This window comes from Asterias amurensis, chromosome 8 (assembly GCF_032118995.1).
Source record: "Asterias amurensis chromosome 8, ASM3211899v1".
NCBI lineage: Eukaryota > Metazoa > Echinodermata > Asteroidea > Forcipulatida > Asteriidae > Asterias > Asterias amurensis.
Genome location: NC_092655.1, coordinates 2,525,800 through 2,548,935, shown reverse-complemented (window position 1 = coordinate 2,548,935; position 23,136 = coordinate 2,525,800). Strand labels below are relative to the sequence as shown.

Here is a 23,136-nt window from a genome sequence, read left to right as displayed (position 1 = left end):
AAATGTGTCCGGGCAGACACAATTGCATTATGCAGCAGCGTCTGACATGATTGCATATGCAAAACCGTCTGGCGGCGGACATTATTGCATACGCAATAATGTCCTCCGGGTAGTATTGCATTGCATTGAGGACATAATTGCATGCGACAGGGTCACTCTTAGCCAATGAAAGCTGTGCGTTTCTATTTGTATTTTTATCAATTAGCCCCACTTAACGTTTTTCTGAAGTTTTCGAAAGTCTTATTAGTTATGCTATCTGTTTTTGAGATAAGCTCAAACGGAGGTAGAAACCCAATTTCTTGTCTGTTCGTAAATATAAAAATAACCACATGCAGGGAAGGGGATGTGTGTTTGGTTGGGGGGGGGGGTGGCAGCGACATAAATTGGAGCGGCACCCCCAGTTACATAACTGACAAAAGAAGAGTGTTGTCGAGGTTCAAAGATAAGTTGTCTGATTTACTCAGTCAGTTTCCCCTGTGGCTTATTATTTGATATATTCATGACAAGCTTTCAGATAGCAATAACACATTTTTTTTCGGTTACCAATATCAAAGTAAAACCTGACCTTTGAGGTTAGATTGGCAATGTACTGAAATTCCTGATAAATATTTTCAATCTAAAAACCAACAAAATGAAAAATTGCACACTGAAAAAAAACCTTATTAACAAAGAAATGTAATTGGTTTATTTACTTTATTGGAATGGCCTGCTCATACCATAAACCATTAGCAATGATATAATAACAGTTAATTTATTAATGTACATGAGAATCAAAAATTACATAATGTATCAATATGTAGTAATAAATATTAAAGGTCTTCAAATACAGGTTTTAACAAACCTGTTCTTTCCTTTTTCTTTTGCCATCTAAAATTGTTTCTAGCGAAATGTAGAACAACTAAAAATAAATGTTACATCATGTAGAACTTGAAATTATTCTGTGAATTAGGGTAGCACTAAGAGCAGAGGTTTTTCCCACCCCTCACTTTTTCTCAAAATACCCGTATGTCAGACAAACTTTCATCTACAAGAGGTCATGGGTTCAATTCCCAACTGTGTCTGAATGGGGTCTTTTGCCCCTCAGGACAATTGGAGTATACAGGCTGTTTTAGTTTATCACAGTAAGTAGAAGCATCAAACTACTTCTGTAATAACCATTGGTAATATTTACTGTTTGATTTATGTAACTTCTTTCTACATTTTAATTAAAAATAAATAGCATCTTAAAAATCAGTCTCAACTTGGCACCAAATGAACTTTTGAAAACCACAAATAGAATGTGTGTTTTTAAGATCTATTTGATGACCAGGGTTAAGAGTTGAACTGCTGACAAAATAAGTGTACCTGTCATCATTACTGATTCAATCAATTAAAAAAAAACTATTGCTTAAAGTTCAATCATTTCAGTAAAAACAACAACATTATTCAAGATTGTCTTAATGGAAAATTTGAGATTAAATTGAAACAGCACACTACTGGTCTTCCCAAAAGGTTAGTCAAGATCAAAGTCCTATTTAAAAAAAGGAAACGAAACAAAAGAAAAAAGAAAGAAAAGCTACAAAACAAATTTGTGGTTTCTTGTTTTAAGAACATTTGGAGTATACATAAATGTCCAAGAAATGCTGCACCTGAATCATTGTGAACCTTGAGTGGCATTTGTTGAAAGCAACATCTAAACAAATTTTTATTTTCCCGTAAAAATATGTTATAACAATGCCTATATAATTAACAAATAATACTAACAACCAGTTATTAATTTTCACCAAATAATTTTTTGTCTATAATCAGTTTGCTTTTTTCCCGCTTAATCGTGACAGGAAGATCTCAAAAGGTCTCTGGGGTAAATTTGTCAGGGATATTACCAAGGGACTTGGGTTTTGCCAGAGTCGTTCTCATTTAATCTTGGAACTCTTTGCAGCATGTGAGGGATTCAGTGAGAAACCCCACTCAGTAAACAAAAATATGAATACATGAAAATGAGTAACATCAGTAATGATTAAAATATACATATTCCTTGTCAAATTTTAAGACAAAATCTAAAAAATTCTACATACACAGTATACTATATATTTTAGTAATATGCATGAAAATGTTAACTTATTTTACCTATTATACAAATCTTGACCAAGTTCCCTTTGATTAAAAAACAAAACAAACATGGAGGCACATTGAACTACAACTTGAATAGTGCTGTCTGCAGCGTTCCCTATTTGTGATATATAAAAAACCCAATCATGACTATCAAATCCCATTGCCAAAAAAACGACACCAGACTACGGTTTCTTCAAGCCTCAGTTTGAAATACCATAAAGGGTCTGTATACATTTGGTAATGACTTCTGAAAATTGACGGCATTAAAACTAAACTGTTAAGAAGTACAGCAGTTTTTAATAGTGTAAAGCATTTTGAGAAACTTTTCACATAGTATAGTATTATCAGTTCAAATAAGTTGTACATAAAAGAGCCAATTTAAGCAAATACAGAACAAACACTCATGTGTTACTTCTTGTGGTACATGAAATGTTCTTAAGGCTTACCGTGTAACTTTCATCATTCTTACTGTACTTCTAATGCAAATGGAAGCATTTTGTTTATATCCGGCACCATGTCATTAAAAAAAAATTCTGTCAATTTAAAAACAGTAAAATCTATTTCACAAAACCTCATGTTTTGTGCACTTTCAGTTTCATTATCTAACTTTAAAGTTGTTAAAAATGTCAAGCGAAGCCTGTCTGTTTATCAGTTTACTCAAATATCTAATAAAACATTCAAGCTGCTTGTAAAAGTATATCAACTATTAAACTATCTTTTTGTAGAAGCTGTGAAAGCAAATAAGGTGTCGCATGGGAAACTTCTACCTTATTCCTATTGGATATTTGGTTTGCGGTAACTTATGTTCTTTTGAGAACTTTTCTTTTGTTATATTCCACTTCCGCAGAGACGATTGTTTCTTATTCCTTTCAAGCTGCACAGGGAGTTGCTGTGCATGCATTGCAGGTAATTGATGGTGAATTAATATCAGCTGCAATAGTCAAATCAATGCATTGTAAGGCAGCACACTCAGACATTTGAAATATATTTTGTTTTGAAACTTAGCATGACCAATGTGGACAAGGTCAGGGGTCAACCATATTGACCTCTCCCTGGTGACCTTTTCTTTACTCATCTTCATCATGTCCGTGGGTCAGCTCCACTGGGTCTGGGGCTATGGCCAGGAGGCTCTTCTGGTGTGGGCTGTTGTGGGTACCGGAGATCTGATTGCTCAAAGTTCGCTTTCGGCTCAAAGCCGGCGACATCATTGTCATACACTTGTGGTCTTCTTCAAACATAGGGTGGGGGTCGTAATGGTCGACTGTTGATTCATGAGGCATCTGAAGGTGAGAAATAATAATTAATTTCATTAGTTGATCTGACTAAGTTAAAGCTATTAACTCTTAGCTTTGAAAGATTTGTATTAAACCAGAACCCAATTTCATAGAGCTGCAAGTATGAAAAGTAGCTCAGCACAAAAGAATGACAGCAATCCTCCTTCTTGTTGCTTAGCAGAATAATTGTATGGGTTAAGCAATATTTCCTGCTTAAGCAGCTCTGTGATGTTGGGCCAAGAGGCCTTTGAAGATATACTTCTTGCAAACAAAATGGTTTGAAAGGGTGAACTCTAAAATTAATTTTGAGCTTTCACTGTGTTGGTGCGGTGAAATATTAAATGAGAAATTTTGGTAGTGGGTGACTATTTACAGTTTGGTGAAAAGATTCATAACCTACCAATTGGTGAGGAGCTCTGAAGAGGTAGCTAAATGGGTAATGCATGAGGTTGAGGAATGTTGAGGAGTACAGATCAGCAAAGCGAAGGACCTGACTGGCAAAGAAGGTCTGACGAGAACCTGAGAGTGACGAAAGAGCGGGCGCAAAACATTGTTATTGAAGTCCAACTCAAAACAGACAAATGTTCATAAGTACCAGGTAGACAAAAATAAATATGTCTATTTATACATTACCTAGTACGATCACAACCAGGCCTGGAATTTAATTTTTGAGGGTGGCAGAGCCATTTTCATTTTGCAAAGAGCACTTCCACTAAAACACCTACTAAAGTCTGTGGTGAACTTTTGAAAAGCACACCTAAGCCAAGACCCATGCAACGAAGGTCAATATCTTTGCAGCCTGCACAAGTCCAATGAAACCTATCTAGAAACCAGGAAAAAGCCTACAGGCTAAGAGAGTTGCAAGACAAAAAAATAAATTGTCCATACCACTTCGGAAGAGGCTTCCAAGCTTCCCGTGGCACATGTCCATCTCGTGGGTCACTTGCTGTTAAATAGAAATCAAAGGTACAACGTTAAATTCAGGGTGAAATTGTATACAAATTATACATCCTGAAAATGGGAGAAAACTTTCCTTTTGGTGTGTAGATGAAACCCCTGAAAGTAAAGCTGTTAATTTTAAAAGGTTCTGCTATTAAATCACCTAGAAATTTGTGTTTTTTTCAACGAGGGTAGAATCTATCATCTCTGTGATCAGGTAGTTTGTCCTTTTGCAAGAAAATCTGAAGTCGCAAGGAGATCAACAAACGATCCTGAAATCAGGAAAAATCCTGAGTAATCTAATGCCTAGGTGCATCATCGCATTGTTTGTGTTTTTGGAAAAGATGCCTTGCTCCTCTCAGACAAATTTATAAAGGAACCGAAGGCAGATATGAGATATGCCGAAGGTTGACATTCCTGAAAAACAGCATGAGTTACAGCTGAGATGGGTCTGTACAGTGTTCAGATGCAGATAGTCCAACTTTAGCTAACCAAGATTCGTGGTTAACTTGCCAACAGATGTGACTTTTACTTACTTATTTAACCTGAGGTCAAGATGATAAAAAAAAGGGTAGTGGAACAGTAGCATGTATCAAATATATAATGTTGCCAATGTGGACTGTTTTTTTGTAATAAGAATCCATACCTGAATTGCTTTACGGACTTTACTGATGTCTGGTACCATCTCTGTGCTGCTATCTAAATTCCTGCAAACATAAAAAAAAACGAAACAAATTAAGAGCAATATCTTATAAAGGTGGCTCACGGAAACGATGATAACTGTTGAATTAAAGCAGAAAGCTTGAACTAGAATACTAATAAATTAGGGAAGTGTCCATCAAGTGTAAAATGTAGTCCTCTTAATGAAAATTCCATTCATCTTGAAATAAGCAATATTTTCTGCTCAAGTAGCTCGAATGAAATTAACCTCTAGAACTAAGTAGTGACTGGTCCGAACTGCCCAGAAAAATATGTTAACCTTGTCATCTTTCAAGAAATATTTACAAACAAATTAAAATGCAGTGCACTTACTTGTATTGGTCTGCTAATGCAGAGTCCAAATCCTCAAGTTTCTCAAACAATGCTGTATAGGAAGGCATAGAATAACAGACTGTTAATTCATGTTCCTATTTTTGCTTTAAGAAATCCTGCAAACTGCAACCAAGAACAAATGCAGGGATTGTGGGATCGAATACTGCCTGAGTAACCATATTGGACCTGGAAACCATAATTACATTCTTCATCCTCGATGCATCTGCTTTATGCAGGCATGATACTTCACGGAGGCAACAAAGGCGATTGTTTCTAAGCCCCCTGGTCATTGCCTTGGTGCCCTTTACAATTTCCTCATAGGGCGCCCCATACCAAAGAGGAAATGCATTGGTGCTCTTGCCATACAGGCCTGTTTAAGTATATTATGCCTTGCAAAGGGGAGTAGAAAAAAATTACTTAGCGCGGTAATGTCCAAAATAAAACTCAAGACCAAAGTAACTTTTTTTACATTTGGTTTGAATTCGGAACAGGTACCAATTGGTTACAGAAAACACAGTACACATAATAATGTCCAACTGAAGAAAATTGTTAAACAATCAAGGAGATATCTAGAATTACGTGTACATTCAACAAATCCGGGAAAAAGTCTCCGCAATCAAGAAAAATTTCAAATTTGTTTGCCAGGAGATGGAAAGATTTATTTATTTTCAGAGAACTTTAAGCAGAATCTACTAACGACAGTTTGACAAGAAAAAGTTATATCTTTCGATTTGAAAAAAGCACCAACATTGGGCCATCACTTCAAATATACATTAAAACGTAGAATAGACCACAAAATGCAAAAAAATAATAATCTATTGCTAATCAAGTGCTTCTTCATTCATACATCACATCTTCACGAAAACAACAAACTCATGCGACTAAAGCAAAGAATGGAATGACGTACCACATGAACTACTCTGTCCTATTAAATAAAAAAATAAAAAGACAACAATATGCAACTAAATAAAAAGAATTTGAAAGCTGAACAATCACAATAAATTATTGAATTTGGGAAAAATTTGGATTCCAAGCGGTGCCCAAGGTTAGGTTTATGAAGCAATAACACTTACATAAAAACCTCAACCAGCAAATTGGTTGCGGTTCTTGTAACCAGTGAATGTCCAAAAACGCGTGATTGAATTCACCGTAAAACTAATGCCACTTTTATTTATTTTGTCAGGAACTGTTTTATTGCTTACAGCATTTTTGTGTGCCTTACACAACGAAGTGAATTTATAAAATAATTATTCCAACATACTTCTTTTTTCTGTCCACACTGTCAGCTCTTGTGCAATCTCCGGAATCACCAGGAATGTCCGCCACCCTCGGAGTTTCTTAGACTTGAGGATGTCACCAAAGATGTGGTCTCCCATGTACAGAACATCATTCCCCTTAGCACCAATGAGATCACAGAAGACGTCGCATGAGCCGCCCGAGTAGACTTGACCCTTCTGGAAGGGACCTATGTGGCTGCCTATCCTGAGGGCTCCTGTATCCTACAGAATCAAAAGAACATCAGACTGGATTAGAACTTGAGCTTTCCCAGTGGCTTTTTGTTAACAGTGACGCAAACATACAGGCACAAGTTACAGGCACGCAACTGCAGTTTGCCAAGAAAAGAGGAAAGTTATGGCACAAGAAGGCTTAAAACTGTGTTTCTCCAAAGGACAAAGTAATTTAAGTTCAATTAAATTTGAAGTGATTCAATTCAATTCGAAATTGAATTTGAATTGGTTTTGTCCTTTGGACCAAAATGCTCTGGTCCAACCAGGAACACAGGGGTAAACCCTACTAGCTTCTATTACACAACAAACACGGCCTAATGTCTTGCTTAACACAAGTTTCAAGACCATGTGCTCAAACCCACACTCTTCTGGTCAGAAACACAGGCGCTTGAGTCCAGTGTACTTACCGCTTCGCCACCGCATGCAACTGCTGAGAATGTTAGTACTTTCCCTCTCAACAGTTTTTACTCACCAGATCAACCTGTCTAAGAATTGTGCCATTACTGAAGAACTGAGGTTTCTTGGCATCCACAATGCACACATCAAAGTACTCGTACCACTGCTTGTGAGGGGTTGAAGGCTGTGGTAGTAAAAAAAAAAAGAATTGTTTTCAGTCAAAACAAACAAACTTGTATGGACCATTAATATTTAACCATATTTTTTTACAGACATTCGGTACGACAGAGGAGGTTGGGGGGAGGGGATTGAGCCTGTGTTTTACTTAAGGTGTGCACAAAATGTTGATATTTCTCAAGTTTAATTAACAGAAAGAAATTATTCAGAAAGATTTGCAGTAACACCATGTGAAAATCTCTTTTGAGAAGTGTTGGATCATTGGCTTGATGAGGGGGTGGGCGTCTTCAAAAATAGTTACTTTCTGTAGGCTCAGTATTTGGTCTTTTTGTAAACCATCATTATTGTGGCCCACAGGCAAAATCACAAAAATATTACAATAAAAAAAAAAACAGCTCTTACTTGGGCGATATCACGATATTATTGAATATTGCGATACTAACTTGGAAACGATTTCGATTTCGGATCAATTTGGTTTTTATCGAAATATCAATATATCGCGATACCGATTAAATATCGCAATATCGGGATGTATTTTCTAGCTGAGACATCATGCACCCCATAAATTTTGAGTAAAACCAGAAGAATAGGTCATTAGAACACCTCTCTTATGCTGTGATTGTCTCTTCTACAACTTTCACTGGGAGTTTGAAGACTGATGATGTCAAATTTAACTAATCGCGATTATATCGAATATCGCGATATATTGTCGGCGATATATCGTGAATAAAATAAATCGATATCGCCCAAGCTTACTTTTCAGAGCCAACAGCTCTTTTCAGAGCCAACACTCACTCATATTTACACATGGTTGTACCCGCAAGTTTACTATTTATTAATATATTTTTTCTTATCAATAAAAAATAATAATAAATAAAACAACAAAGTAATAAAAAGGCAAACTGCTAAAACATAAGAACAATTCTTAATTCAAGAAAACTTTTCTGATGTCACTCCCAGTTAAAGAATTTTCTAGGGAGTGATAAAAGAATCGTTTTCTTCCAAGAATACAATTTTAAGCAGCGCGAAAGTTGTAACCCTGCCAAAACAAATAACCAGATAAATAAAGTAGGGTAAAACAGTTTGGAAGACCCCTAGCAAACATTATTTTGAGCAATGTTAACTGCTGAAGCAGCTGTATGGATTTCCACCACCTACTCTCCCCAATGTCCACAAGGGTTACAGCCTTTGATGGAATGGAATGGAAAATAAAGATGCATGGGCAGGTACAAAAGAGCTTTGAACTAGGAACTAAGTTCCTGATTCCACTCACAGCTATGTGACAATTCACTTCAAATGAGCTAACACAGCAAAAACTAACAAAAAATTAAAATTCTTTATCCCCGATGCAAATTTAACATCTATTAACAGCAAAACTAATTTAATTTGAAAGCTCACTAAAAAGGAAACTGTCATATGATCATAGCAGGCCAGTAGTTGATCGTGGAATTATGAACTCTAACCCAGTTACTGTAAGGGCAGGTGCTGGCCATCACATCACATCACAAAGGCAGGCTTGGAATTGCACTAAGACCACGGCCTCCATTGCCCCTTGTCTTGGCCTTGGTGCCTCTTCAAAAACTTCTCATTGACTTTAAGATTTGTCAAAATCTTGGGGGTGCCAGTCAGACACGATTCAACCTGTAACTGCCATTGAGGTTTTTCTATTGAAAATATCGGATATTTTGGGATGGTGTTTAGGTGTATTTAAACACAGAAATGGAGACAAATGAAACAGTTGGCAGGTATGTTCCATCTCACTTAGTTTTTTGCCTAATACAGCAGGAAATTCTAGAAGGAACTTCATGATGTAACAGTCCCTCGAGCCCACCCCACTGTTTAGTATTTGGATATGATCTGTGTCACAACTAAAAGCACTAACTGGCTACCTTCAAAGTAACAATACTTTAAAACCCAGTGCAGATGCTTGGCTCTGTGTGCAAAAGGTATTAGATGAAAAAGACATTCCAGCTATTTAAACTTAAGATGTTAATTAAAATGTTACACTTCAAACAAGATTGCAAGCATAAGAATGTGCAGGGAAAGAAAGGTTGTTTGATAGAGAACAGTCGTTTTTACAACAAACACTGCAAAATGAAAAAGAAAAGCTTAAACAGCACACACAAATAATCACATACCGCACTGGAAGGGCCAGGCAAACCCTGCATTAGGGAAATGTAAATAAATAAAGTAAGTCTTTCTAATTTATGGACTATAAACCGTGTAAGTTTTTGAGAATATTGAAAGAGTATATTTCGATGTGTGTCGAAGAGCAAGGCTCTTTACCCTTCTTCCAGGCACACAAAGTACTTTTTCTTCTAAAAACACAAGGCCATAAAGCAAAAAATGGCTCTTGACCAAAACAAATTGTGGCGTTACCGATACCTTTTTGTTGCTACAATTTCTCCAAAGAGAGGTCTTTCCATTTATAAGCATGCAGAATTTAATGTTCCTATTATGACTATTTCGATTTGAATTTTTTCTTTTTGCTTTGTATGAAATTGGGCCCTGGTCTACCTTGATACCTCTAAAAGATGTTGCAACTAACTTTCACTTCAGATTTTGTTAAAGTAAAACTATTAAACCTGATGTAAAGAAAACTTTTGTTCCACCTAAAAGAGGAAATTCAGGTTTATCTTGAGTCTTGGAAACATCAGGGAAAATTTCCTTCCACTTCAAAGAGGAAATTCAAGTTTGTCTTGGAAACTTTGGGATAAAATCCAAACATGTTAACAATCTTCCCAAACTTCAAGACCATGCTCTAAAACTCAACCACCACAGAAACCAAGGGAAAAAAGACTAGATTGAAAATTTCTCCTACTTACCGATGGACCGTGCGGAAAGTCAAAGAGGTAGGTCATGATTTTCTGTAAAATAATCAAGAATCAAAGTGTGTTAAATTTGAAAAATAATCAGCGTACATTTCAAATAGCCACACCACATTTTAACCTTCAAACATAATAATAAAAATTTACAGCACCTAATGTTTTAAGGGAGGTCATTACTCCAAAAAAATGAGCATACAAACTGACTTGGTAAGAAGCACTGTATATGTTGATAGTGTATGAAATGTTGAGAAAAAAATTCCCTTCTAAGAAATGTGGTTTTAGACAGAAATTCAAAATCTTTTTAATCTGAAAATCGATTCTGCAAGAAATGTTTCTGAAAACATCTATCAGATTGAGTATTCCAAACACGGATTATTCTTTCAGCATGGACATAACATAACCTCTCAAGATCTTCTAATTTGGAGAGTTGTTTAGAAACAAATGATATAAAAAGAAATTGTGAAATCCTGTATTGTTAATCCTTTCCGTACCATAGCAGCTGATAAAACCAAGATACCAATTGCATGTAAGCCCAAACTAATTAAACCGGAGTATAGGTTTATAAAACTGTATTGTTTTCCATGTTTGATGAGGTTTCTTTTAAAACCTACCTCTGTGTAGCTGTACCCGCTGTTTGTCACAAGGAAGACTTTACGTCCATGGTCCCTCATTCTGTGAAAGAACAAAAATAAGAAAAAGAACAAAAATAAGAAAAATATTAACACAAGAACTTGAGTCTAGTGCACTAGACTGCCCAACCAAGAATCAAGAAATAAAAGAAGCATATATGACGCGACAAGCAAAATGAATCAGTTGTCGATCACTGATTATAGATTTTTTTTATTCATTTGAAAAGAGCATTATCAATGCTTTAATTCTGTTAAAACCCTAAGCCAATACCACTTTTGGTTCAAAAGTTCTGAAAGTAGAAACACCAAGAGATGTGAGAGAATGAAACTGAACGAAATAAAGAGGTTTAAAGTTGAGTTGTTAATTGAACATACATTGACACATTTTCTTTTAATCCATGGCTGATGTTATATATCAGGAAGGAAGTTGTCAATATAACCACCATTTTCCCTCTTTTGCCTTTACATGTACTGTTTGAAGCGTTGAGGTTGTCAACATAGTGGCAGATCAACTTAACTAGAAAACTTGTTTTGTGGAGTGTGTTGTGATGTTTGTTGCCCAAAGAGTTTTGCACAAAACATTTGCAACTGTTCCGTCGTTTCAAATCAGAAAACCAAGTGATAAAAGCAAATAAAAAAACATACCCTTGGAAATGACAAAGTTTGTGTGTTACTAACAGATAGAAATTTACTCTCTTTCAATGTGAATTCCCTTTAAATACATTTATTCCGTGTGTGACAACAAACTTGGAAATTAGTTAGCAAGTGGTGCTCCATGCATTATGAGTACATCTACAGAGCCTGATCATACCTTTGAAGTAGAGTTGGTAGTCTTGGATCTTTAATCACATACTCTTCAATGTTCTCTACCGTCTTGTCTTTCAACGTGCCCTGATTATAAAGAAACATTCCAGTTATTGGTGGACATTAGGATTAAATTAAAGGCACTAGACACCTTTGGTAATTGTCGAAGACCAGTATTCTCACTCGGAGTATCCTAAAATATACGCATAAAATAACAAACCTGTGACATTTTTATTCAGTTGGTCATCGAAGTTACAAGAGAATAATGAAATAAAAACACCCTTGTTCCACAAATATATGTGTTTTCCCATGCCTAAATTAGGCTTTAGGCCTGAAGTCTTTTATCAGATACAAATATTTTAATAAGAAATTACCTCTGTCAAAAACCTACCTTCATATGAACCCAATCCACTGCACTCCTAATGTCTTCAAAGATACTCTCCCATGACAGAAGCAGGTCGCCTTTCTTGACTCCCGTCAGCGTGTCTGTTTCTAGGTACTCTTCTGATGTACTGAAATAATTGACGAGGCATGCCAACAGGTAGGTTTCTAAAAGGATAGCATCGGAATTTCATAACAATTAATAATAAAAACAACAATTCATTTAATTTAGGGCTCTCTCCAGGACCAGCCTGTTGGAGGACAAATAACAGTAAAAAATACCATAAGGAAATTCAAAGAAAAGGTGGAAGAAAATGTACACTGGTAAAAATTAGCAAAATAGAAATCAAAGCCTATTGAAAAAAAGGTGCATGAACACAACAAAAAATGCAATTTAGGTACTTTAGCATTTACAAAATGCACAATTAAATATAAACCATGGAGCTGGAATGTTATGGGACTTACCAGGGAGATTGAAGAGTGTGTTAAGGATGTAGAGTCTGTCCTCTGTGCTCTTCAGTGCAATAAACTTATTTGGATACAGCTTGAGGATCTCGCTGGAGTGGAGGAATCGGAAGCCATGAACGGCTACTAGGATGTTACCATAGGGGTCCATCTAGCAAAATAATCAAACAGAAAATCTCTCAATCGAGTGTCAAGGTGAAAATGTTGTTTCAACGTTTCTTGTGAATGAATCGGAAGCCGTGTACAGCTACTAGGATGTTACCATAGGGGTCCATCTAGCATGACAATCAAACAGAAAATCACCAAAATGAGTGTGGCAAAACTAATCTGCTTTTAGGCCTAATGCTTCATCTTTGAATCGACAAGGGCACCAAGGCATTTCTCCTTGCTAAAGGGCACCTTACGAGGAAATTGTACATTTTTACTAGAGCATTTCAAGGGCACCAGGAGGTATGGAGGCAATAAAAATAAGGCCTGTGCTTATCTGCTAACCTGTAAAATATGGTTGACGTAAGAACGGAATTCTCTGCTTCCTTTAGTGCTGATTCTTTGCTTATGGTAAGCAGAACCATGACATTGCGCCCAAATGGTGGTTATGGTTAGAAAGGGCAAACATTCCTAAGCGGCTTCATGACCAAACCAAAGCAACAAAAGCATGGGATAGACTCATTGACCTCCATGGATTTGCAAGGCCTCCCAAACTTTGCACCTAGGACTTGCCACTACATACCTTGAGTAAATTGCCGTACACCTTGTCAAAGAAAAGACCTCTGATTGGGAAGCAAGGGTCGTAGACAAAACTGTATAATTCCTGCAAGTGGGAAAATATGAGGATGTTAAGTGTCTGTGTGTTATGAAAAGGATTATCTACATGGCACTGAAAATTGTTATTGTTGCCAATTCGTTGGTTGTTGCTTTTTCTTTTTGGGGGATTGTTCCCTTAAGGGGGGGGTAACAGTGGGTTAGATTCTTACTACTCTTTTGACACCCCGCAGTTGTTGATGACTTAAGGGTGACATCAGTTCCCCCGGACAAGACCAATTATCGTGGTCCTTGACACCACTAAAGATGGGTAAAATGAAAATAAAAAAAATATTTTTGTCTCCATCACAACGCTTTTTAAAAACTATCTCAGTTCAATATAAGGGTTTAGCTGATGAGTGTTTGTTAATCCCGTGAAAGAAGTGTAAAACCATAGAGAAAGGACAACTATGGTGAAACAAACATAAGCCCATTCATACCATTCCCCGCTTGGACAGCTTTACCCCTGATCTACCCCAGCAAATGGGCATACCATGGGGAATAGCCACCCAAGCTCTGTCGAGTAAGGGTAAGCTGTAAAACCCTGGGGAATTCATGTAACATGCAACTAGAACCCCAGGGAATAGGTGGGGACAGTCTTAAGTGCACCAGGGTAACCTGTGTAAAAATAAACTTTTTCTTCTTCTGGGAATCAGCTTGTTAGTGTGCAAAGTGGTACAGAGGAGAACATCAGGGGAATTGTGTGTGTGTGGAGGGGGGGGGGAGACACACAAGTAGCAATGACCCACTGTGCGTTACTAGGGGTATAACAGCGGTGTGACAAATTAGCAAAGGATATTGAATAATCAATGACAGTGTGGTGGGTAATTCAGAAGCTTCTGGTTTTGATTATTAATAGAAACCACATCCCCAGTCAACTTTTTGTTCTGGTTTAACGCCAGAAAATTTCTTGCTGAATCATAACAAAGTGCATTCAACCGCTAATAATGTTCTTTAAGATGAAGTGAGAGATGGGATAATACATGGGTACTTGTACGTCAGATAAAAACGAAGATGTTTATAATATTTTAAATAAGATTGTGACCAAATTCATGTTTGCGATTGGGAAATTCATAGACAAACCTGAGGGTAGCCAATGGAGACCAGTCTTTCCACCACCAGGTCAAAACCAAGCTGTTCATATTGCGGTGACTTGTACACTGTAAACAAAAAACAGAGAGAGGGGTGAATTTTTACTAATTATTTTGATTAATCAACATCAGTTCATCAATGTACTAGGAGTACCCAGATTTGGGGAAGGGGGGACTAACAGGGATATAAAAAGACAGACTGCCCGATCATGCAGGCCTAATTGTTTCCTTTTTGCATAGGGCAAGAGGAAACTGTAAGTGTCTAGTAGAGCATATTTAGGGCAACAAGGCAATGAACAGGGGGCATCGAGGCAATCGCCTCCGATCAGCGAAGTAAGTATCAGGCCAGATTATGATTATGCAAAGTATCTGCAATAGCACCTACTTGCTAGCGTATAATCCATATCAAAGCCGAAGAACTTGATCTTCTCCATATTAAGGCTGCGGTTGACAAAGACTCTCTTGTGGGTCTGGCGACGATATTTCTTATGATGATTCTGAGATCCCATGGGTGATTCCGCGCCCAACATGCTCAAAGTCAAGCTGTTTTGAGAGCTCATCTTGATACTCGTGTTGGATAACAAGCTGATCTGGATTAACGATAAAAAAAATGACACAAGAACTCAGTAATAATGTTTTAAGTAGAGTCATAGATTGGAATGTTGATTTATAAACAAATTATATTATAAAGAACATAAGAGTCCACATGACCCTACATGTACCTTTAAGCAGTCAACCGATTTAATAAAGTAAAGGTGTGGTGACGTTCAGTAAACTAAAGGTAAATTATTTTGCACACACAGTATGTAGACTGCAATTTACAAACTGCACGACAATTTACATGTACATGCGCTACAGTACAGTACATAAGTTGACCTCACATTGTATTCAGTGGTACAGAGAGTTTGCTATCCAGTTTTCTGTTTACCCTACACTAAATAAATAAACAGGTGCACAATATTCCCATCAGCTTATTCACAGGACATGTCCCACAGGACAGTCAATTTCCGAGGCCAGCCAAGTACATATACATGGAAATGTATAGTTTATGTCAGAGGTCCTGTTGCTACTGTATCTTGGGACCAAACAAATGGAGGAAGAAGTGTACAATGCATGTGTACCAAACTATTTTCATTGTAAATGTACATCATTTATTGTACATCATTTAATGTTTGCACCTTGGTGCTGGTCAACACTCAATACAGAACATTTTTCAAATATACAATGTATTTTTTTTTTATTTCTCAATAATTTTCAGGTATACAGTCAAAGTCATGCATAAAACCTGTTCAGGAATTTGTCAAAATTTGTGGGATTTTAATCCTGGGTGGAAGAGCAATTTTCCAGCCTGGAATTTTACCTTTGTTTGAGAGGGCAAGGGCATTTTCATTTGCAAAGGGCACTTCTATTTGAAAGTCTTGAAGTATGGGAAACATTTGAAGGGACACTAAGGCCAAGACCAGGGCAGTGGCTTAACAGTGGGCATGGCCTCCCGTGGCCTCCATTAAATTCCAGGGTTAAGTTTTTAACAGGCTTTATACTTGTACAACAAGCACCAGGGTATACTGTAGTATAATTCAAGCCCTGGGAGATGACCTGGTGATAGCCACCATTAATCAATGCTGGTCATAATTTCCAGGGACACTAAAATGGACAATCTGGTACACTTTAATATAAGTGGGCAATAATGGCTGATAGGTCACAACTGTTGTTGGCACAACAGATTTAAAAACAAATTGGGATCACTAATCAGGCTCAATTTTACATTTGACTCTCAACAGGAATGTTGTTATAAGAGTGCAACTTCAAAATGTACTCTTTAGGAGCAGAGCCTAACTGTGCTCTTTATAACAAGGGTGTACTGTACATTTCTCACACTCATGTCCCCATGTACAATTAAACCAGTAGATTCAACTAAAGAATTACTATGAATCACTTTTTCATTTTCAACATCATTCAAAATATAGGATTTGAGGCATTGCATGGTGAGGTATCAATGTATATTTGGTTTGCGGTAACACCATGTGTCTAATAGCCAGGTAGAGTTTGTTCTTAGAGAACTGTCTTGCTTTATTCTACTGCCGCGGAGTAGATAATCTGAGGTTCGGGAGACTTCTCAATTCTGAAAAGAACTGTCCTGCTTTTTAACTATTACCAGGGCGGATGGTATAGAAAATAGACTGGACTACTACTTTAGCTTATAGGATCGTAATTAACTGTACTGCCGAGGGTCAGTTCTGAGTTGGTCTCAACGTTTCGACTAGCTTGCTCTAGTCATCGTCTGACGATCGTCCAACCTGGTAATAGTTAAAAAGCAGGACAGTTCTTTTCAGAACTGAGAAGTCTCCCGAACCTCCGATTATCTACTCCGCCGCAGTAGATTAAAGCAAGACAGTTCTCTAAGAACAAACTCTACCTGGCAAGTAGATACACACATGGTGTACTGTTACCGCAAACCAAATATACATCATTCAAAAAGTTTACTTTTACAAACAAAAAATCCATTAAAAAAAGAATAGATTTGGGGTTTACACAACTCCCCCAATTTAGGAGTTGAACCATACACAATGGAATTGACTCCTAAAATGGCAGAAATGGTAGAGGGCAGAGGGCAGAGGCGTATTTTTTTGGGGGTGCAGTCTGTGATATCTTAGGATAGCGTTAGGTTATTTGGGAGGATTGAGGACTGCATCACAACATGTAGTCCAAATTTCATTTGCTCATCAGTCTAATCCATGCAAAATGATCTTATCTAATCAGTTGACACAATTTGATGTGGAGTGACATAAGAGTAGAATAATTGGAGGATTGACGACACCAATGTGCAAGTGGGCCCGTGGGCGTCGCCTAGGGAGGGTAGTTTTTAATAATGCTTTGTGTGTGCATGGTCCTTGCTGTTTGGTTTGAAGTATTACGCTCAAGTACATCCTTACATAACACAGAAACCGCCTCTACAAAATGCGCGTCTACCATTTCTTAGTATTTTGAGAGTCAATTCCTTTGAGAACATTTCAACTCCCAAAAAAGGGGATAGGATAGGCGTGTGTATCGGCACATTACAAACTGCATACAAATTTATATTTCCCCTAATGAGATGCCCTTTACAACAGAGCAAGGACTGTGCCTACTAAGAGAAATCTGCCATGCCCTTTACAAGAATTATAAGTGTATCACCCAGGCCTGCAACTCATTTCATAATAATTTGAATCAGCAAATTGACAGACATAGAAGCTGTGTGGGTGTATTATGGCAAGGGGCCCATGATTTGATGTACATGTACCATTCCAAGGCAACTTACAGGTACAGCAAAGAATGAAAACAAATCTTCCAATTTTCAAATTTTGATTTTTTTTTTTAAAAGGAATATGGTCCAGGCTCTATCTTTGGTAAACCAGTGTCATTTCCTGTAACTATATTTGTGTGAGAGAGCTACTACGAGGTGAACAGTCTAACCTCATTATGCACAAGATTGCTGGGACTGGCCAAATTCCTTCTTTACAACACTGTAACATTGTTATAAAGAGGACAGTAAAACAAAGATGACAATAGCTAAAATGACATTTGGTACTTCAACATAAAACCATGTAAAAATGAGATTTGGGACTTCAGAATGTTAGCTCTTTATAAAATGAACCTCAGGACCCGCTTCCTTTGTCCAGTCACAACATATTGCCTAATAGAACTCAAAGGATGTGGTCACTGAACTATACAGGCCACGTCCATTGTGCTGACACTTCCTTCTTTCCATTGAATTCTTAGCCCCCTGCGGCAAAATAAATTATGGCTTTCAAAATTGTTGGAGCCATGGTTCAAAAAGATTTCTTGGCTCATTTAAAGGGAGGGTATTCTCTTAAAAAATACTGATCATAAAAAAGTGAATGGTAAGAAGCACTGCAGCTGTTGATAATGTACCATTTTTAGAAACAGTTCAAAATATGTCAACTGAGAAATACTTCATGCATGAAACGCTTCTCGGATTGTGTAAGATTTTCAACAAGCCACAAAACACTTTTGTTGATATCAGATAAACACAATCAAACGGTTCCAAAACCAAAAACAAAAGCAAACTTTGCCTTGAAAGTGTGCAATGCCTTCATATGGCATGTTTTTCTTATTTTTTTCTTTTTACTTTATTTATGACACTTCAATGGTTCACTAAGCCACTGCATGCTCTGGAGATCCCAGCAGTTATCAGAGCTGCATCAGTAGGCCTAATCATTCATAAAATAAACAGAGAATTTGTAACCACTGTTGATCATACAATGCATTGTCCACAGCATTACATGTGTACAGTGCCTGAAATGTTAACAAAGAGGTCATGGAGGTCATGGCCTTTGTTGCCCTTTCACTGGTTTCCCAAAGACTTAAAAATGTGGGCACTTTCCAAATACATGGAAATAGTACAAGTCCTCTCAAAAGATGAAATTCCGGGTCTGTAGTATGATAAGTGACTGTAATATTGATGACACTGACAGTGGAAAATTGATGAAGCTATTAAAGGTTTGGAGACAGGCAAGCTTAAAATGGCCACTGCAGTGCACTGCTTCCTTTGCTTCACCTTTCTGTCCACTTCCTTCCTTTGTTCCGTTCAACATTTTATGTACAATTTTACTGTGTTTTTGTTTGCCTTATTCGCTGCATATGGTTTTTGGGGGCAAATTATATAGTTCAGTACTTCTAAAAAGTATCTGGGAGTGGCAGAACTACCTCTTTAAAACAGGCACATTATGAGGACAGCAAAACAAAGTAGAAACTAAGATTCAGAACTTTAGAATATACAATTTATTTTAAAGCAGAACCTACAAGTGTAAAAATAGAAGGAGAGTTGACTGTAATTATGCCCATTGCACAACTTAAATTTGAATAAAATACTCAATGGAAGCCAACAAAAGTTATCATTTAGAGAACTTTCACGTTTTTAAGCATGCTGGTGAATTCCCTATTTTCTTCAGTCTGAACGGGTGTGTCCATAGAAAGACTGGACTATGGTGGTATGCACAATCCCCAGTGCAGTCCCCTTACATTTCAAACCTAAACCATTGCAATATTCATGTCATGACCTGACAAGACTGCACAAGTCTTGTTGACAGCAATCAGCTGTGTACTCACAATAGAATACCCTTTGACCCCAAATACAATAGCTGCACAAGTACAATGGAGATTAGCATACACACCTTATTCAATAGTGGTGCTCCAAAGGTAATGTTACTTCCAGATGGATGGTGTAACAGTAAATGCATGGTCATTTAAAAAAAATATTGTATAAATTTTAGTTTGAAAGCTTGCAGAGTAGATTCTCGCGTTAATAGAGCCATTTATTTATGTGAATTGTCAGGGGCAATACAGTTTTATTGTATTATGTATGTCATGATTATTTTCATTCCAAAAGCTCACAGATTACTTGGATGATTCAGTTGATTGAACCAGAAATGACAAAGTTAATGTCACCACTGGGTAGCCATCCACAGAGAATGCTTTCAATTAATCCACAGTACAGTCATCAAACCTTTTTATTGTTTTTACCTTGAAATATTCAATTACATTTCTACTGGTTTGATGTTTTTGGTAAGGGATGGAACTGATTTTGCTCTTCCAAAAACCATTTCATGAATTATTTATTATGTGTAGCCCAACATAATAGGCAAAGCACATCAGAAATTTTCAACAGAATTTGTGGATGTCAACAGAGTAATTTTTAAGCTGAATTTGGCACTCATACAAAACATTTAAAATTTTGTTTTATTTTACCAATGTATAACATATTTCATTTTTTTTTTTTTTTTGGGGGGGGGGGGGGGTAGGGGGGTCATTACCAAATCATGTCTCCATCTCAAAGCTCTGTGCCTTTATCTTTATAGTCCCTCGATGCTCAAGTAAAGAACTTAAGATTGTTTTCAACCCCAAGTTATCAAAAAACTACCCAGTCAGTTTAACTTATAATATGAAATTTTATCCCAAGTACATGTAAAGCTTCATATTAATCATAGTTTGCTTTAAAACCACCTTAAAGCCATTGGACCCTTTCGGTTCAGAAAAAAAAAAAAAAAGTTCACAGATTTACAAATAACTTACAGGGTTTACAGAAGGCAATGGTGAAAGACTTCTCTTGAAATATTATTCCATGAAATGCTTTACTTTTTGAGAAAACAGCAAAACAATATAAATTCTCGTTAACGAGAATTACGGATTTATTTTAAACACATGTCATGACACGGCGAAACGCGCGGAAACAAGGTCGGGTTTTTCCGTTGTTTTCTCCCGACTCCGATGACCGATTGAGCCTAAATTTTCACAGGTTTGTTATTTGATATAGAAGTTGTGGTACACAAAGCGTGGGCCTTGGACAACACTGTTTACCGAAAGGGTCCACTGGCTTTAAACCATTTCTCCGTGCTAAAAACCAATGCAACTCCCTTCCCAAAAAATACACTACAGAATAAACAGATAGCTTGTGGTACATGTTGTACTTAATTATGTCCAGTTAATGGTAAATTGATTATTTTGTTTACTCCACTGGCTGAGATCATGGATTTTTTTAAGCGTCCACGTTTGTTGCAATTGCTTTTTAAACACAAAATCAACGCAAAGGCCTGTAGTAATAAAACATTGGAAGTTGGAAGATAATGTTGACATTGTTCACTTCTCCAGTGGACCTGAACTGGAACTGGCATAGTTGCGATAACATCACGCTCCTCCCCACGGCGGGGAGGGGGGGTTCACGTTATTGCAACTAGAACTGGCATAGAGAGGAGTGAAACACCCCCAAACCTACTCAGGTACTGTACTAGACTAATAATTCAGGCTAAACCACCTTCCACCAAGTTTATATAGCGTAAACCTACTTAACGTAACGTAAACATAACGTAATGTTATAACGTAAACCTACGTAAACCTACTTAAAATATTAATTAAAACAAGATGACAAATTGTGGGTGTTTCACATGTAAACGGAACACCTTTACAAATGGGAATGATCAAAGAAAAAATAGAAGGACGATATATATCCAAATATTGGCTAGTTGTAATGCACTTTCGTGGAGGTTGAAATAAAAAAATTGTAATCCTGTTGACATTTCATGTGGTTTGTGCTTTTACATTGATAAATTAAATAAATAAATTGAATGTAATTGTTTGGTATGACAAAAAAAAAAAAGGAAGGAAGAATATGGAGATGTCTAGCACCAGCAGGGGGCTTCATCCTGCAGTGAGTACAGTAGGATAGATGCATAGAAGCATAGTAGTAAAACATGCCATTGGTTAAGCATGGGGGGAGATGGTAACTTAAAGGTTCACAACAGCAACAAGGTGGGCGTTTCTTTGTGAATGGTTCATGACGAAAAAAATACAATAAACTTTAGTACTAGTACTAAGTTAAGTAGTAAATAAGTAACTCATGCATTTATATTATATTTTCACTCATCTGGACAATGGCAACTCAAGGCATTATTATGAGACAAGTGTCGAGGGCAACCTCCACCAATCATTTATTTGTCATAAAAAGGAGAGACAATAATACCGAGATCAAACCATACTTTCAAACTGGGACTTCTTCCAACTCTTTCTTCGGACGTCTGGCTTCTCTGATGACGATTAACATTGGGAGATTGATTGCAGATTACAGTATTGATCCAGATCCAGATCCAAAAACAGCCAAAGTTTGAAACATGGATGGGTGAATGGAAACGAGTGGACAACTTACCTTTTTAAGGTATTTCGAAAACGGTGGTTGATCACTGATAAGATTCGACGAACACAGTTTCTCTGATTCTAGCAATGTTGGCACTTTTGTAGTCCAATCAGCTGATGCCCGAAAGAGATTTTACACAAAGCTGATTAAAAATCCACGACCAGCTGCACGACCGTCGACGATGTCATCACACACAACATCAGAGAAATTGTTTGGCCAGTCAAATTTGAATGAACTATCGTCTGCTCAGCTCCTGCATGCTGCGTACAAAACAATGCAACATCCACTGGCCGTGTGATGATATTGTGATAGACGCATGCACAGAAGTAGTAGAGACTGTACTACATGTACTAGGGAAAAACTTATCGAAGAGGGCGCCTCATAACCTATAAGGGTCTATGCCTAGCTTTTTCTATTAATTGTAAAATTTGCTCCACTCTGGAAATAAAATGCAATGAAGCTGATGAAAAAATTGAATGTGTTCATTTGTTTTTGTAACAAAGCATCGGCATGAAAATATAAGTGCATGGGATATGGGACTTTGCTTTTGTAGGGATATGCCTTGTGTTTGTTAATCGAGTTGCTTTGTCTGAAAAATTTGGCATAATAAGCAATTTTTAGTACAAATGCTGGAGTCCCCTGCGCCCCCCCCCCCCATCCCACCACCTAGATCCAGAATGTTGATGGCTACATGCATGGCCATGCTCTCTAGCTTTAGCCTAAGTTTCTATATCAATCGACATCTAAATTGGAATGAATAGGTCTGCTGCAGAGACAGATAGCCCTCCAATTGACGATTGCTGATATGGGAGGGATAAACTGCATCAATGCACACAGATAACTCGGTTATGGCCTAATGAATCACTTCCATGAACAAGTTGTACTTTATCTGACCAAAACCTAACTAATTATTTGAATTTTTGATGGTGTACTTAAAAATTGCCTGATATCGCCTGTAAACTTCTTGGTTGAGCATTGAAGATTGAGTAATTTGAGGGCTCTCCACTTACTCTTTAGAACTACCAGTTGCCAC

General features: G+C 37.2%; 1 protein-coding gene across 2 annotated transcripts; it reads right to left on the bottom strand.

Annotated features, from left to right (window-relative positions):
• Nucleotides 1-684: 684 nt before the first annotated feature.
• LOC139940647 (cytosolic purine 5'-nucleotidase-like) lies at nt 685-22,394 on the bottom strand. Of its 2 annotated transcripts, XM_071936998.1 has the most exons (17): nt 22,116-22,394; nt 14,802-15,006; nt 14,409-14,485; nt 13,255-13,335; nt 12,525-12,675; nt 12,070-12,227; nt 11,686-11,765; nt 10,857-10,917; nt 10,243-10,284; nt 9,556-9,579; nt 7,317-7,424; nt 6,598-6,835; nt 5,337-5,388; nt 4,951-5,011; nt 4,254-4,311; nt 3,766-3,884; nt 685-3,371 (listed from the first exon to the last, which is right to left on the bottom strand). In XM_071936998.1, exons 2-17 carry the CDS (start codon nt 14,974-14,976, stop codon nt 3,159-3,161), a joined length of 1,698 nt encoding a protein of 565 aa, XP_071793099.1. In that variant the 5' UTR covers nt 14,977-15,006; nt 22,116-22,394; the 3' UTR covers nt 685-3,158. The 2 variants fall into 2 exon arrangements, with proteins under 2 accessions (XP_071793099.1, XP_071793100.1); XM_071936999.1 differs by lacking the exon at nt 9,556-9,579.
• Nucleotides 22,395-23,136: the final 742 nt, after the last annotated feature.